The 16,766-nt window shown below is 46.1% G+C and overlaps 1 protein-coding gene across 7 annotated transcripts in view; it reads right to left on the minus strand.

The window, feature by feature from the left end:
* The window catches only part of LOC118249020 (somatomedin-B and thrombospondin type-1 domain-containing protein-like), a 35,548-nt gene that overhangs the window by 13,094 nt on the left and 5,688 nt on the right, over positions 1–16,766 (minus strand). Inside the window, exon 1 of one of the 7 annotated variants that reach the window (XM_035548588.2) lies at positions 134–457. The exons of the other annotated variants lie outside the window; for them this stretch is intronic. Coding sequence (XP_035404481.1) covers positions 134–350 — 217 coding nt within the window. The 5' untranslated portion in view covers positions 351–457. Of the gene's footprint in view, positions 1–133; positions 458–16,766 lie in introns of those variants that run through there. 7 annotated transcript variants of the gene reach the window in all.

The following is a 16,766-nucleotide window of genomic DNA, read 5'->3' on the forward strand; positions in this document are numbered from 1 at the left end:
GGTGTGGAGCAAAGCTCCCCAGTTCGGCCACCCCACGTCCCCTCTCGCCATCCCCACACCCGTAGCTCAGCCCTGCCCGGTGCGGGACACCTCCGAGGAGGACGGGCAGCGGGGCACCGGGAGCCACACTCACCTGGGCAGGCCTGGGCATAGTCGTGGCAGCAGTCGAGGGTGTGCTCGCACACCTGGTCGCAGTAGCAGGGCCCGTAGGCGCCGTCGGGCCGCCAGCCGGTGCCCAGGCACGACGGGTCGCGGCCGGGGCAGCACAGCCCGAGGGCGGCACAGCCGGCGGCGGCGCGGCGGGGCAGGGCCAGCAGCGCCAGCACCAGGGCGGCTGCACGGCCCGGCATGGCGGCCCGGCACGGCCTGAGGGGCCCAAGGGACGCCCAAGGGGAGGCTCTGCCCGGCCCCGGGTCCTTTCGTTACTCCTGGGCTGCTGCGGGGAGAAGGAGCCGGCCCGCCTCCCCCGCGCCCCGGCCCCGCCGCTGTGAGGGGAAGGCACCGGGCAGGGCCCGCCCGGCCTCCCGCGGGGTGCCCCGGGGCCGGGGCGCGGCGGAGCCCGGGGGCGGCTCCCGGCCCGGGGCCGTGGGTTCAGAGCCGGCTTCGAGAGCCCTCGGGCGGCTCTTGGTGCTCCTGCCGGGGCCCGGGTGCTTCCCGGCCTTCGTGGCAGCTCCCCGAAGGTGCTGCAGGGTTTTGAAGGGGGTCGTTTCTGCACTGACTGCTACCGCTCGCCAGCCGAATTATCGTGAGGAGTGTCAGGAAAACCAACCAAAAGAGACCTTTTTTTTTTTTTTTCCCCAGATTTGACTCCAGCATACCTCAGGAGGCATTAAAAACCTGAAACTACTCTCCCGGTACAGTACAGCAGCTTATAAGAAAGACGACCCAGCCGGCTATAGTGCCTCTCTACAGAGCTACTCTGAATTTTCTGCTTACTTTCAAATGCAAGAAGCTTAAAGTGATTAGAGCCACTCCTGTGAATTATTTAGCAATTCAGTGGGATGCTAAAGGCTTTACTGTAACTTCTTATCAAACAGTCGTGCTTTAAAATATCGATCACAACAGATGTTATACCTTGCCGAATACTGTACTGGGATTTATAAAACCCACCCACTGATTTTTTGCGACTGATTAAGCTATTGCACTAATGGTGGGTATGGGCAGAGTGTTCCCACTTCAGGGAGACTGCAGCAAAGATGCTTCTAGAAAAAAATAAAATAAAATAAAATAAAATCACGAATATTGCTGGACAGGCTAACACCTTCATCATGCGCAGTGCTGGAGGCACAGGAGCAGAGGAGACCTGGCATCGCACCAAACCAGGCATAAGATGGTAAAATCTTCCAAAAAGATAAGGATTAAAAGGAACTTTAGCTTCTTTGTACGTCCCTAGATACCTGTATCAAGGAAATGATGTCTCATTTTCTTGGCAGTGGTCAGATATTGCCTCCTTGGAAATCATACACGTAACAAATCCTACAGTGGGTAAGAGACAAAAAGCCCATGAGAGGAAAGAGAAGAGCACTAAAAATTAGAGGTCATAAGGTCTAGGAAGAAATTTAAAGATACCAGGTGTTAATTCCTGCCTCTGCCAATGAGTCACTCACTATGTGACCACAAGTCATTTAATCAATGTATGTCTCATTCTTGATCTAGAACAGGAAAAACACTCAAAAGGAGTCTGCATTACTCAACTAATTAGTCAACACAAACAGAGGACTGTACAGCTTTTGCACAATTAACCGAGGGGCAGTAATAGAGAACACTTCCCAGGTGTTTCTGTTTCCAGCACTGACGCTGCCGTGCTCCAAGTTGGGGTAGGAGGAATACAGCCATATTATTCTGAGACACACAAAACCGACTGAATAAAAATTACTTTTAGAAAACAATGTTCTCATATTAAGACTGCAATTTTAACTGTTCCTGTACTATTAGGAAAATCAGATCTGGGTCCAGATAAACCTGGGGGTTTACATTCAATACACCCCCCTTGGGGGCTCTTGGGAGAAAACTTTGTTGCTTAAATCATGTTCCTAGTCTGAAAGCAAAAGTTCTTCCTTGTGGTTTGACATAATCCTAGGGGATTTTTTTTTTTTAAAGGTTTGGGTCTTTTTTCCCCTGACATGCTCCAAAGATAATAATGTTAAAGAAGCCAGGGAAAACATGGCCCAAGCCCTGGACCATAGCAGCCCAGCTATGGGCTGTTGCAAAAGAATTGCCGAGTCTAAAAGTGGGACTGTTGGCCCTATGAGGTATATTGGAGCAAAGCAAGCATGCTTTATAGAAAGGAACTGTGGCTAGCCCATGTTACAAGGAGAGTTCAGCAGCAGAACAGCTTGCAGGGCTGTCCTTGGCAGTGGAAATTATCTTCCAACCTACAGGGAACATCAAGCAGCAGCTCACCAGGGCAGGTGGAAAAGCAGTTTTATCTGCTTGTTCAAACAGAGCTGCTTTCCCTGCCAGCCATGAGGGGCTCCTTCCCTCTTGCTCATTTTCCCTTGCTTAATTAAGTTGCACTGTGATGGAGCTGCTGCTGACCCAGTTCCCAGAGGCCCTCCTGCTCCCTTCGTTAACGCTGATGGACAGAGGATGTCAGCAGATGCAACGTCCCTCCCAAGTGACAAAGGGAAGGAAGCTTATTCTCATTTCTGTTCTGGATGGTGTCTGGGATAGTTCATCACTGTCCATTACCATCTCTGACACAGGCTGAGCCACCCGTCTGTGGTATGGGGAATTCTGTCCAATACCAGCCCCTTCTTAAACTTTATTTTGCCATAAGCCCCCTCCTCCTGACAAAATAAAATAAATAAAATAAAATAAAATAAATCATTATGTATAGTATTTTCCACATTTTCAAACAGGATTTACCCTATTCCCTATATGTATCCATCTCTGTATCTGTCTGTCACCTGATGATTTACATGTACACTGTAAATGCATTAGGGGAGAGGTATTTTCTTTGTTCTGTGTTTGTACAGCTCCTGGCACATTACATCCCTTGTGCAGGACCTGAATTCTTGTGCATTGCAGCAATAAGGACATCAGCAGAGCTATCAGTACTCAGGCCAAAAAAAAAAAAAAAAAAAGGTTCTGGTTTAGAGCATCTGATTTTAGCCTCCATTGTGACAGCCAAGTCTGTAAAAGCATAAAAGGAAAGTAGCCAACCAAGTGATCTGATTTCTTGGAGCTGATTTCTACAGATATGTGAAGGCCACGAGAGAGCTGGCTGCCAACTCATTCAAACCCTTCTTAGAAGCTATCTCATGAGATGCTCTGCTTGTTTTGTTCTGTTTCAGCAAGTATCACCAGTTCACTTGAGCCTTCCGGAGTATGACACAAATCAACAGACATGACAAAAATGCTTGTCCAAAACAAAGCAAAGGTCAGTATTTCCACCTATGGAATCATCGCTTTTGCTGCGATGAGCAGGTACCAACTTGAGTAATTCCAGGTGCACATATCAGCTTTGTTCTCAGTTTTTAAATACCAGCAGAGAAACCCTCAGAAACTTTAATGTTTTCAAAAAAAAAAAAAAAAGCTGGGACAAATAATCAAGCTTCCTACTGCTATTAAATCCAACAGATGCAGCAAAACACCAAGACCAAGAAACCCAACGAGAGGTTGAGGCCTTTTGGGATAGGTGATAATCAGATTCTCCTCTGCTGCTCTAAGTACAGATGGTATTTAAACAAACCAAATCTGTGTGCCAACTCCTGTCACCCCTTCACCCTTCGGAAGCTGAGCTCTCAGCTAGTAGCCACATTAAAATCTTTCAACCCTTTCTTCCTATCTGATCACCCTGTTTCTGGGGATACCCCCCTTCATGAAATGATGCTGTAGCATCCTTTGAAACAGGGTGTTTAATTTTCAGTAGTAGTTATATTCAGGTGCAAACCCTACATTTCCTCGCTCTCAGGTTGCTGCTCTGGCAGGGCAGTAGCACTTGCTCCTAAGCCCTGCGGGCCTGACCCAGACATAGTGCAGCAGAGGAGAGGAGGGCCAACATGAAACCAAAGAGACCAAACTGCCCCATGCTATTCTTAACTAACTCTCCCTTTCAAACTGTCCATTATGCTTGTGCCTCACTGATCAGGCAGAATAGGGGCGAGCTGGCCACATGCCAAGGCCAAAGCAACTGCTGCGGTTTTGTGTTCAGGGCACTTAGCTGATCCTGTAGTTTGCTGAGTGTTTTCCCATCCCAGATCCTTTCCTCTGTGTGGCAGATAGGAAAAAAAAAAAAAAGCCTCCAACACAAGAAAAGCAGGGAACACATGCAAGAAAAACCTGGCAATCTCTGATTATTTACCCTACCTGGATATTCCACTGAAGCCATTCAGTGGAGCCTGAGAAGAATTTATTTCTTGTTTCATTCAGCTGTTTAACTCCCTTCCCCTTCCCCTTGTGCTGCTGCTGTGGCAGTAGGAGATCTCTGAAGCATCTCAGCCTTTCATCACACCCGAGGCCCCGAGGATGCAGCTTTCCCAGCCCTGACATTAAAATTGCTCAGTACACACAGGTCTTCCCTTACATGGGTCAAAGACATCCTTTGCACCAGCTGGTTAGTGTCCTCCTTCTCAGAGCTGCTCTAACCAGAGCAGAGACTGGGATCTGATCTCAGACTGCTGCTGATAAAAAGCTGAGCATTCATTTATCCACTAGAAAAGCTGCATTAGGTCAAAACAAAGACCTATCTCCCCTCGTATCTGTGTTCAATAGTGGCCAACACCCGATGCCCAGGAGGGAGTAAAAGTTGTACGAGGGTATTTCCCCAGAATGCTTTCAGACCTTCTGGTAAATCACCTCCAGGATTTCCTAATAGCTGGTGCCTATGCCTCAGCCAATATGTTTTATACAAATCCTCTGCCATCCCACTTCAGACCAATGTAAGCTTTTAGCCCCCACAGCCTCTCACAGAAGAATGCCATGCTGCATGGGGCACAAAGTTATTCTCAACCTGGCATCAGTTGATTTAATTGGAATTCCTGGTTCTTGTATTGGCAGAGACAGGGAACAATCAATTCTCATTTACTTTCTCAAGGCCACTTAGGATTCTATAGATCGCCATTGAGTTCTCCCTTAATCACCTCTCTTGCAGGCTGAAGAAGGAGCTGAAGGGGCTGCCTGGGCAGTGGTTTGATTTGGGAGAGAGGTGCCATGAGCCCAGGCTCTGCCTCAGCAGCTCCACCACCGTGGTTTCCCTGCCACTAGTTGTGTTTCCAGCATCCAGTTCCCTCCCTACTCACCTCACAGGTCCTGGCTCTCTTGAGTCTTTCTTTAGGTTAGCTGGACCTTAATGACAAAAGAAATCACTGCTGCAGATGTGGTCTTGCTTTCCCATGCACCCACTCACAATACGAATTCACACAGTTAAGGTCAAGATGAAAACAAACTGACACAGACATGCTAAGGGCTTAGGAAAAAAAAAGAAAAGAAAAAGAAAAGAAAATCTGATGTGTGAAAATATCCTAATGCAAGAATTAAGGTGGTTTTTTTTCTTCTTTCTTTCAGAAACTCAAAATAACAATTGTAAAATCTAGAGGAGCTAGGTGATTTACTTTTACACTTGCTCCTGCTTTCTTAAAATGCCTGTCTGCCTGCTTATCCCAGGCACCCTGTACAGAAAGCTGCAATTAAAAAAGTGTTGGGGGGTCAGGAAAGGGAGGAAGACTAGGCACTGAGTCTTAAAAAAGGCTTATTTGGGAAAAGATTCAGGTGGAATTTTCTTTTATCAAGACCAGTAAGCAAAGAATACATCTGCAGGGATCCTAATGCCACTTTACTTGGAGGAGATTCAAGCTCTGCGCCGCAATTCTCTCCTTTGCAGCGTCCTTTGAGATCTCAGAATAGAAGTGAAAAGACCTTTGAATGGCATTCTCCTCCTCCCTTTCTGTATGCATCTGCTATTTTTTAGCACGCAGACATGGGTTAAGAGTTGCTACCAAGCACAATTCAGAGATATTGCTGATTGCCATCTGAAGAAAGCAGACTATAGACCCATGAGACCTGAGATACTAGCTCTCGCTGTAGTAGAGAAGAACATCAGACCAAACAGTCCTAAACTCCACCTGCAAACAAAGCCAGCAGCAGTCCTATATCCTGACAAAGGGGTGGGATCTCATTAGGACTGAAGGGCATTTTGGTCAGCACACCTGAACTGGGCTGCTGACCCAGAACCATCTCAACCAGAAAAAAATCCTTTCTTGTTAGGCCTGGACTTTTCCGTGTGCTTAGGAGGCAAGGAACAGCTGCACACCCCTTCAGACATGCCTCTGCCACCCTCGTAAAGCTCACCGTCACCTGCAGAGAGGAAAACCACATCCAGACGGAGCGTGCAGAGGGCACTAGCAGAGGGCAGCAGTCTTCCCCAGTCTTCCCCACATGACCACCTAGGTTCACAGTCTCCATTTTTCAGGTCACGGATTTTGTCCCCAAGGCCCAGACTCCCAAGGTACTGCCAAGAGAGTCCCCATCACAGCAGAGCAGTTATGGCTGGGCCTCTATCACAGCAGCAAACACCTTCTTGGGTTTAAACCTCAAGAGCATTTGCCCTTGATAAAGGCAGCATCTCAGCACAGTCCCACAGCTCAGACTGCAGCTCATGGGAGGTGTGATCTGCTCATTCCGCCTTCTCCTCTCTCGTACGCAATGCTGCATTATAAGACCATGGAGGGAAGTCAGGATGGAAGAGAAGTAGAGGTGTCACTCCTCACTCAGGTGTGGCTGTGGGCCCAGAGACCAGGGGTGGAAGCCATCCCCTCTCCTCTGCCCAGACCCATTCCACAACCCCATCACATACAGAGCGGGGCTATGACTCACCCAGGGCATAAAGGAAACAAACTCGTTGTCATTAAAAAGCTATTATCTTTAATGAAAGCTGGAGGAGGTTCAAAGTGGCCAGGACTCTTATTTAGAAAACAGAAAAGATAAATACTTTAATAAAAAGCTTTTAGTGGTTTTCTCTTTAGTTCTTCTGCTTCCCCGAAGAAAAAGAAAGGAAACCAGCCAACTTTTCTGAATCCAGTACTTTGTATTTGGATGGGCTTTCTTTTCCTAAGAGAAAGTGAAGGAACAACTTGAGAGTCTGAGCCATGAGGGACAACCCTATGAACAAGGCAAGCCATACTTCTAAGCAGAAGAAAAGCCCTGAATAGGTTTGCATTCTAGTCAAAGCTGGAATTTTTCCCTAGTCTGTGAAGGCCCAGGGTGGAACCTGACTCCAAAAAGCATCACTGAGAATCTTTTAAATCCAGAATAACCCTATGGCAAGACACCCTCTCTAGAAGGAACACAATGCCTAAAATCCTCCATCAATTCCCCAAGCTACATGACCCTCTCCCACATTAAGTCGAAAGCAGTGCCTGGCTTTTCAGATTCCTCCCAAACTAGTTCCACTCTCCTGCTTTCACCAGCTGCCTCCACACACAGCCACCTCCTCCTTCGGCCCCTGCACCTCTGCATCCTCCTCCAGCGCTGCTTCTCTGGCAGCCCCACCACGCTGGGGGATCCCTCCAGGCAGAAGCAGCTTTACCCTCCTCCTCCCCTGACTCGCGCTATGGCTTGGTGCTACAGAAATTGCCTGTGGGATTTTGTTGCTGGTGTTTAAGGATGAACCAGATCAACACCAGATCACCCCCATCACACGCAAGTTAACTTTAGCTGATGTTCTCAACATAAGAGCCTAGGACTCCAGGCCCCCATTTCTCCTTCTCTGCACACACAGTTGCCAGGCTGCAACTTGGCATAGCCCAGAACACAGGTCCCTTTGCTTTTCACAAGTGGATGTCTGTTAGATTAAGACAAAGAAAGCTAACATCTTCCTTTTCTGAAACTGATAAATCTAAGACAAATATCAGTGCTTTTGTATGTGTGGTTTTATTTCAATGATTTTCTCAAAAGAGACGATAAAAAATGGATATGGGATTTACAGTGGTACCCTTCTGTATCTGAGGTTAAATGAATCCACCCACAGCTAAAAAAACACAAAACAAACAAAAACATTTAGGTATAACTTGAAATGTCAAGTCAGTTGAGCTGACTTGGGAGGCAGCAAGTACAAAAGTACAAACGGGCAATGTGCAAGTTGCAGGATCAGGCTCCAGTGTGCCACAGCACTGCTTGTCCCCTGGGACCCTGTACGACACAGGACCACTTAGGGATAGTCTACAGTACAGTTTCTTCACTGCAGTTGTCACACAGGCCCTGGATTTCACTCCTCTAAATCTCTCCCTAGATGTTTGGAAGAAAAGCAAAGCAAACAGAAAACAAATCCTGAAGTGATACAGATGCTGCTTAAATAGAACATGGAGGTTTCTTTTATACTGAAAAGGGTACTTATATACTATGTTTGAAATATTACACTGCACACAGACATAGCTGTTCCAACTAACCAAGCTCTGTAATGAGGTATAAAAGCTACAGAAGAAAACAAATATACGTAACTACAACTAGTCCTGTTTTTAAGCTGCCATTTGATTGCACATCCAGAAAAACCCTGGTTTTAAATAAATCTCTCTAGTAAGCAGCAGATATGTTAGCATCTAACTGAGATAAGTGAAGTTTCAAAGACAAATGGTCTCATATCTCTGTAAGGTTCAGAAATTTAAAATGCCCAGTTCAAAAGTGGGTTGAGCATTGCCAATATTAGTCAAGCTTTTAGCTGACATTTGTGACTACCTTAACAAAAATGAATTGATTTCTGATTGTAGCGTCAGGATTAAACTTATCTGAACACACTCTGGATCTCTGCAGTCCAGGTGTTGCCCGTGTCACAGTCACACTGTCTTTGTTTTATACGTCATGCTGTCAGGAAGCCAAAGAGGTCAGAGAACAGGACCCAGCTTAATCTCTGCCATGCGGAGTTCCTGGAGGAGTCCACAGAGGGAAGAGTCCTGGTCTGATCCATGCCTGCTTGCCTGCCAAAGATAATCTGAGTGCCTCTCACGCATGCGGTGAGTCAGACACATCTGGTGCAATCTGCCAACCAAGTGGAAATTACTGCTCCAATGTTGTAAACAAAGCCTGATGCTGCTGGGTCCTGTCGACCAAACGGGCCTCATTCATGCTGGCAGTTCCTTGTCTTCGCTGCATCTTTTTCACTTCACCAAGCATTTGTAGAACAAGACCTAGAACAGATGAGTCCACATTTCTAGACCCGTCATTGGCCTTGGAGCCATACTGCCTCATGAAATGTATCCATTTCCCCTTGTTTGAAAAACAAACAAAAACCACAGCTAGTCAGCCCTTGTAAATTAATAAAGTTACAGCTAATCTACAAAGCAGCAGATACTCATTTGCAGTAAGGTGTCACTTAGGTGATGAAACCAGAGGCCTTATCTTCAAGAAATATATTTCCACAGGAGGTTCAAGGACACTTCTCTGCACAAATTCAGTCTCGGCAGATGATAGCTAAACACTTCACAAAACATTATGAAGCCAGAAAGAAATATGATGTGAATTAGAGCTAAAAACCAAAGCACTGACCCCAGCTCACAGAAGTCTGTTACTGGCATTTCTGAGTGAAACTGTGGGAGATCATACAGTGGTACCTGTATTAAATGACACTTCCAATACTAGCTCACCTATTTAATAGTTTTATTCAATTGATACAATTTACATGGCAGAAATGGTCACTTATTTTCTAAAATGAGAGCAGAAGCTGTCATGGGCATGGGAAGGCACTGATCAGTCAAGTCTGCATGTTCCTCAGGCAAAATCAAGTCCCCAAGGCACAGGGCTTTCTGCACTTTGCAATTTAGTAAATAGAAAGTGAAAGAGGTTTTGTGTTGTTTTACCTGGAACAGGGTGCACTGTGGTTTATTTTTTCCTCTCCTGTAGTTGTTTTTTTTTTTTTTTTTTTTTTAATTTCACACTATTTCAAGCTATACCCGGATTTGAATTCTAGAACTCTGGGAGGAACTTAATTTACCTCCTCAAAGAACATTCTTCTTTTCAATGCCCAGGCTCCTCCTCTGATCCATGAAAAGCAATGCCATAAATTACCACATGAAAGAAATATCCTTAATCATTAAATTAATGACATTTTAAAAAGGACTTTTAAATAATACTCCTAATGAGTCAAAAAAAATGGCATTATAAACCCAAATCGCCTTTACTCCCAGTAAAAGGAAACCAAAGATGAAGACACCCTGCGAGATCCTCCTAACACTTCCATCACTGCAATTCTCTCCACAGAGCTAACCCCACCATCTCTCAAGGACCCTGTACAGGTTTATGGATCAGGTAAATCTACAGGAAACGACAGCTCACTGACAAGCCTGTTGCCCACAGCTGAAGCCGGTGTCGCATTCATGAAGGCCTGAGAGATCCTGTCTTCTCCTACGCTCAGAGACCGCCCCCATACAGCTTTACATCTCCCCCCTACCGAGCAAGAGTAGAGGGAACAATGCTGTCATGGATATAACTCCATCAGGCAGTGGGAATATCTGACAACAGCCAGATATTGGTGAGCTTTCCTCTTCAGCGTGAGGGAAAATCGTTCGCCTCTTCCCTGGATAAGTGCCTCTGTCAGATTTCCTGTCACAATTCAGACAGGCAGTAGGCAGCTCTTGGGAAGCTGCAACCTTTCCATCTGTGGGGTTTGTTTTTCTGTTTTTAAAAGGGGCATTGGGGGCAGCAGGGAGAACCCATTGATGTGACTTCCAGCAACAGAGCAAGAGAGGCACCCAACTGGAAGGAAAAGGCAGCGTCACATCTCTCAGGCAAGAGGCTACAACATCCTTTGTGCCCGTCATGTCCAGTTCATGTAGCACAGTGAACCCTGCACCCAGCATTTGTTGTGCAGGCCTGGCAGTCAGAGCCCTGATTCTGCCTGCTTTCCTTCACTGAGGAAATCCATCTGTGCTTCCCCTCTGCTCTGCTTTATTCTTGCAAGTACTTTTCTCCAGAGGAATAAAAAAAAAAAAAAGAGCCAGGAAAAGAACAGTAAGGGGCAGATTTCTATCTGTTTAAACTAACAAGATGACTCAGAAGCTGACCCCTCCTCACCAAGCCTTCTACTTGTCAAAAGGCTACATAACAAGAGGTCTACCTGGTCAGCTCTGCTAGAGGAAAAAACAAACAGGTATGTGTGCACAGAGACATTCACCAGGTCACTGTAACTTATTCTGAGACATGAGACCCCATCAGCCTCCCCCTCATCCCCACCGGTGTTGCTACTTGCCTTTACAGCTAGCAGTCTGATGTTCAAGGACTTGGACACTGCTTTGGTCCCCGGCGTACGATCCCCGATCAGAGGACAGCCTGGCAGGGGGAATGTCAGAGTTCAGAGGAGTGACAGAGAGGGTTTGCAGCAGGAAACCATGACCAGCAGCACAAAACGTGGGTCACCCTCAGGATACATCAGCAGCCATGAAGCATGAGCCCACTGTACAGGTAGGTAAGCTAGGAACCAACAAGAGATGCAAACTGCTGTTGGCACCTTTGGCAGCCACCATTTTCTCCAGGCAGTTTTCCCAAGCTCTAAGGCGTTTCCACAGCAACATAAATTGCTGACTAACAAAACTTCCCAGACACTTCCAGTCCTCCTCTGCAGATTTCCAAGAAAATTGCACCCACAGATATCCTGCTGTAAAACACTAACAGTGAATACTCAAAGGGAAAGTCTGCTCTGAACTGCTGGTGTCAAGGGCCTGATCCACAACTGTTAGAAAATGGATTTCCTCAAGACAGATCTTCCCTCATGAATACTTTATCTCAGGGGAATAAAATATTTTTCTCTCTTGGTAGACAAAATTCTTGCAAACATGAATGGAGACTAAGCCTGTGTAACAATTACAGCAACACTCCTGTGAGCCTGCAGATGGTTTGCAACGAGGAACGGGAGATAGCAACCTTCTTTCCTTATCTGTGGGCCATTAAGTTCCCCAGCTAGATTTGGGAAAATTGCTGGGGCTAATGTAATGTCTACAATTAATCCAGTAGCACAGCACAAAGAGTGCACATCCTTGCAGCTACTAAACAAGGGCAGAAGTATATATATTTCTTCCAACAAACGGTATCCAGAAGTCAGCTGCTGCCTAAGGGCCTGGCTCTATCATGGACCGATGCACAAGCATTCCAGTATCTGTGGGAGGATCAAAAGCAAAAGCCTCACCCTTTCTATTAAAGAGCAGTTCTGAACCAGAAGCAGTAGGCTCTTGAAGACGTTGCGGCCACCCACAGCAGGAAATGTGAGCATGTGTGGAGAGGAAAGTGTGTGTCCTACTTTAGGCCAGCCCCTGGGTGCTGACATACCGCCCCACCTTCAGAGAGCAACCCTCAGGAATGGGCTCCAGGGAATCCATCTGGGCAAGCAGCACCATGTGGGGCTGCATCTGCTTACCTACCCCCCGCTGGAGGGATACCTTCCACCTGATGAACAACGTGCCTTGCTTCTTTGTGTAGTCATGCTGAGATCACATCTGCCAAAGTCTCTCTGGCCCTGGACATCCTTGCTGAGGAAGGTTACAAGAACCCAAGGGAGTCTGTGTGAAGTGGTTAAATGAGGACAACCCCTAGCTTTAATATCTGGTTTGAGAAAAGGTTACAGAAGCCAAATGCATTCTCAGCAATAGATGGAAGACTTCAAGGTGACCCAGCCAGAGCATTCAAAACCAAACAGAGCAAGTGACAGGCACCAGTGAAACGCGCTCTCCAGTGGATGGATGCTTTCTAAAAGCAACAGGCAAAAAGGGTAGAAGAAGAACAGGAAAGTCTATAGCTGCAGAACATTTAAAAAGATGCTGTAAGAGAAAGAAACACTCTGCTTAAAAAATAATAAAAAAATCTTCCCCTTACTGCCTGTGGGACAGTTTGAACGTCCTGAAAACTGAATCTTCTTAGAGCAATCACAAAACCAAGTTGTGCTTCATTGCTCTCCATGATAGCGTCTAGCCTGCCAACACAAATGATAATTTAATAATTTTATCTATCACTGAGCAGAGGTGAAGGCAGAGGCAACAATACAAGCAGCGAATAGTACAAGCAGCAATGAGGAAATGGACTGTGCTATCCCATAAGCTGAGGCAGCCACTTAACGGATGGGTCTAAAAAGAGTATAATAATCAACAAGGAGTCAAGTCACAAAGATCCCTGGGTCTTAGGGAATATAAATGTTAAACCTCTCACTGTGTATGAAAACACATCTATTAAAAGCAGCAGCCAGAGAAATAATCTGTGCTATTTTCCTCTCAAATGCTCATGGCACCAAGAAACAGAGCTGTTTGAGAAAAGTAAACATTTGCTTAAACATACCAGCCTAGTGAGCGACTCCAGATTTCAGTTTTAGAAAGTTACTCAAGTATATACAACAGTGTCTGTTTCTGCTGTAATTCATGGAGCTGACAAATCTGTCTTTGTCCTTATTGCCCTGTTCAACCACTTCACAGCAGCGGAGTAAGAGCTCTGGACATGCTGTGATTTTCCTTTGCCCGTCTGAGCGCTAGTCGGGAGCACTGTGCAGAGATACAATCAGAACAAGCTGTAAGTCAGCCTTGGTCCAAAACATGCCTCTTTGCCTTCATCACTTCATTCAAAAAACCCGGCAGCCACAGTCAGGGGCTGACCAGTGCCTGCAGAAGTGAGGCAAGAAACACTAGGCGCAAACTGCTTTAAGTCCAGTGGTAACACCACCCCCATCTTTTATCAAAGGCCTATATTAAGTGATTTTCAAATGGGGTGATCTTACCTGCATTGGTACAGCCAATAAAGTCCATTTGATGGTTTCTCTGTTATCTGGGAAACCTACTGCACTACACAGCTGTACGCTGAAGTACTACAAAGTCCACTGCAGCTCGAATTTATGAATAGCTTATGGTTACACATAGCACAATTACCTGAGCTCAGAGCATACCAAGCTGCTGAGAGCCCATAGCAGGCCACAGCCAAGCTCAGCCAGTTCTCCACTACCAGAGGGGTTGAGAACACCTACAGGAGAAGGTAGGGTATCACGTGTAACAGAGAAAAGATGTTATTGTACTCATGAATGTGACCCACATATTCTCATTTTCCTGAAGCCATGTCCAGGCAGACTTTTGGTGGAGGCAGCCACACTCCCATTTTTGAGCAGCCTTGGGTAGGTTTAAATTAGAATAGCTCAGTTGGAAGGGACCTACAAATATCGATCACAACTGCCTGACCATGTAAGAGCTAACCAAAAGTTAGAACATATTATTAAGGACATTATCTAAATGTCTCTTGAACACTGACAGGCATGGGGCACCCACTGCCTCTAGGAAGCCTGTTCCAGTGTTTGACCACCCTCATGGTAAAGAAATTTTTCCTGATGTCCAGTTCAAGCCTCTCCTAGTGCCGCTTTGTGCCATCGCCTCATTTAATCAATTACCAGAGTGCAGAGACCAGCACCTCCCTCCCCGCTTCCCTCCTCAGGAAGCTGTTGAGCTCACCTCTTAGGCTTCTTTTCTCCAGCCTAGACAACCCAAGTGCCCTCAGGCTCTCCTCATAGGTGCACGGGAATTTGGAGCACAGCTCTGGAAGGAGCACGAGGGGATGCCCTCTAGTTCCAGAAGGATCATGGCAGATGTAAAATGAAGGCATTCCTAAGGCACCCTGCTGTTTACAGGTATATCAGAAACCCCAGAAGAAAGCTTTGAAACAGAAGCCTGTCAGTGCAGAAGACCTCTTCCACCTCTGCTCCTCTAAACACAACCTGGGACAAGTTCAGGCTTACTCACACCTCACTTTCAGGGTTTCTCTCTGCTGTCATTCTTTGTGTTTTTACAGAATAATCTCAAACACTGGCCCACTGTTATTACAGCAAACTGCTACAGTGACAAAGGGAAAGCATCCTGACTATAAACACACACAAATGGACAGTTGATGCAGAAAACCAATCTGGCTCTTAGCTAAGCTTTGAGAAATGCATGCACACAGCACCCTCTACAGCTGCCGGTCAGAGACCTCCAGGCTCAGCTCAGTGCATGCATTCAGCTCCTCCATCTCCCTACCCTGCATCCAGAGTGCTCCAGAGCCGCTTATAGCACATTAGTTATCTTCAGACAGTTTTGTCATCCACCCCACGCATACGACCAGCAGCACCAGTGCTTGAAACCTGACCTGGTCTCCTGGTGAGAGATAAAACTTGCAAAAAACGTAATTCAGGTACATGTGTCCTCACAGCTCCCACTGGACAACCAGCAGTCTCTCCTCCCTAATCTAAAGTATGCTTGCTGTCAGATATGCTCACTAAATTATTAATTCTATAAGCAGTTCTAATTCCTCATCAATATGTTGTTTTAAGAGATTATGTTGCTTACAGTAATTGAGAAAAAAATCTCTGCCCAGTTTCATGGAAGACTGATTTACATGCTGATTAATAGCTAATTTTCCATCACTGCAGCTTCCTTTTAAACATACATGCCAAAGCCCACTTATCGGCTCAGATACCAGATCCCCTCCCATAAACACTGAAACTTATTTATGGTTTTTAGTAGCAGAAATGCCCTCTAGAAATCATAGGTGCTGTAAATAACTACCAAGCCATTACAGTATCAATTAAGCCGTTGCTATCAGGTAGTAAAAAAAACACACTGCAATACTTAAAATGCTGCAGGAAATCTTTCCTTAAAGCCTTCCTTAGCCTGTTATCCAGTCCTTACTCTTGCCCTTCATCTACTTCAAGCAGAGTTGTGGCTGCTAGCTCACTGCAACCCTGCACATAAGTACCCAGCTGCTTTTCTCACTTGGCATTTAGCATGTATGACCCATCAAGATTAGGCCAGGACTAGCAACACATGCTGCCAGGTGGCCTTGCTCCTCAGGAATCTAATGAGGCTGTAGGATTGGTTTTAGACCCCATTCCTAATGCACATACTGGCTGTGCTCATGGGGAACAGCTACTTCCATCATTAGGCCTGGGGTTTGAATCTGAACCTGCTGTTTGAGATGCTGCAAGGTAATATAGATCCCAGGTCTTCACATCAGCTTGAATTGAAGAGACTATTTACCTCATTCGCATTGCCAGCAGGGTGTACAAATGCTACCAGACCAGGACCTGCATGAGACATCTGCCAAAGGCTTTTTGAACGTGCACCATGCAGATACCACTTGATTGCCAGGCTAATGGGCACAACAGATGGAGAATGCCTTCTCCTTCCATGCAGAAGACTCACCACTAATTCAACCCCTCTATGAGAGGACACTGTACAGTACAGGTGCATTTATACAGGTTTTAGCTCCCACTGAGCCCAACGGTATATATTCTGCAAAGCTGTTATATGGAAGTCTGGAGGTGCAGGAAGCAATACATCCTAGCACTCCAACTACTTTTCTCTGGTATTAGGGAAGCCTTTAGCTTCAACTTGTGGAGTGCTTCCCTACGTCAGCACATATGTAGATGCAGAATTCATATTTAATTCTCCTGCTCTGCAGACTGGGAAGATTGCCAAACAGCTTCCAGGGGAAGGCTACAGGATCTGTATCAACATCTGCCACTAGTATCTCTAGCCAGAAGCAGTCCATTCCTGCTAGCTGAACACATTGCACATGAGGGAAACATCCAAATCCTTACAGAAGCTGACATCAGCTATCTTCCGTCCTGGACTGCTGTCACCTCTCTAAAGGACTCATGTATGAAAGAATTTGCAAAGCCACTGCAACTTACCTGGAACATGATTGCCTATATCTTTCACCAGGCCAGCTAAAACCCCCAGTGCCCTTCTGTTGTTTCTGGGGAATATCAGCAACTACAAGTCTCAGCTAAACACCTTTTGCTTCAGGATATGTGAAGAGTAGCTATACTGCCATGAGAT

The sequence above is a fragment of the Cygnus atratus genome, chromosome 16, assembly GCF_013377495.2.
Source record: "Cygnus atratus isolate AKBS03 ecotype Queensland, Australia chromosome 16, CAtr_DNAZoo_HiC_assembly, whole genome shotgun sequence".
NCBI classification, from domain to species: Eukaryota; Metazoa; Chordata; class Aves; order Anseriformes; family Anatidae; genus Cygnus; species Cygnus atratus.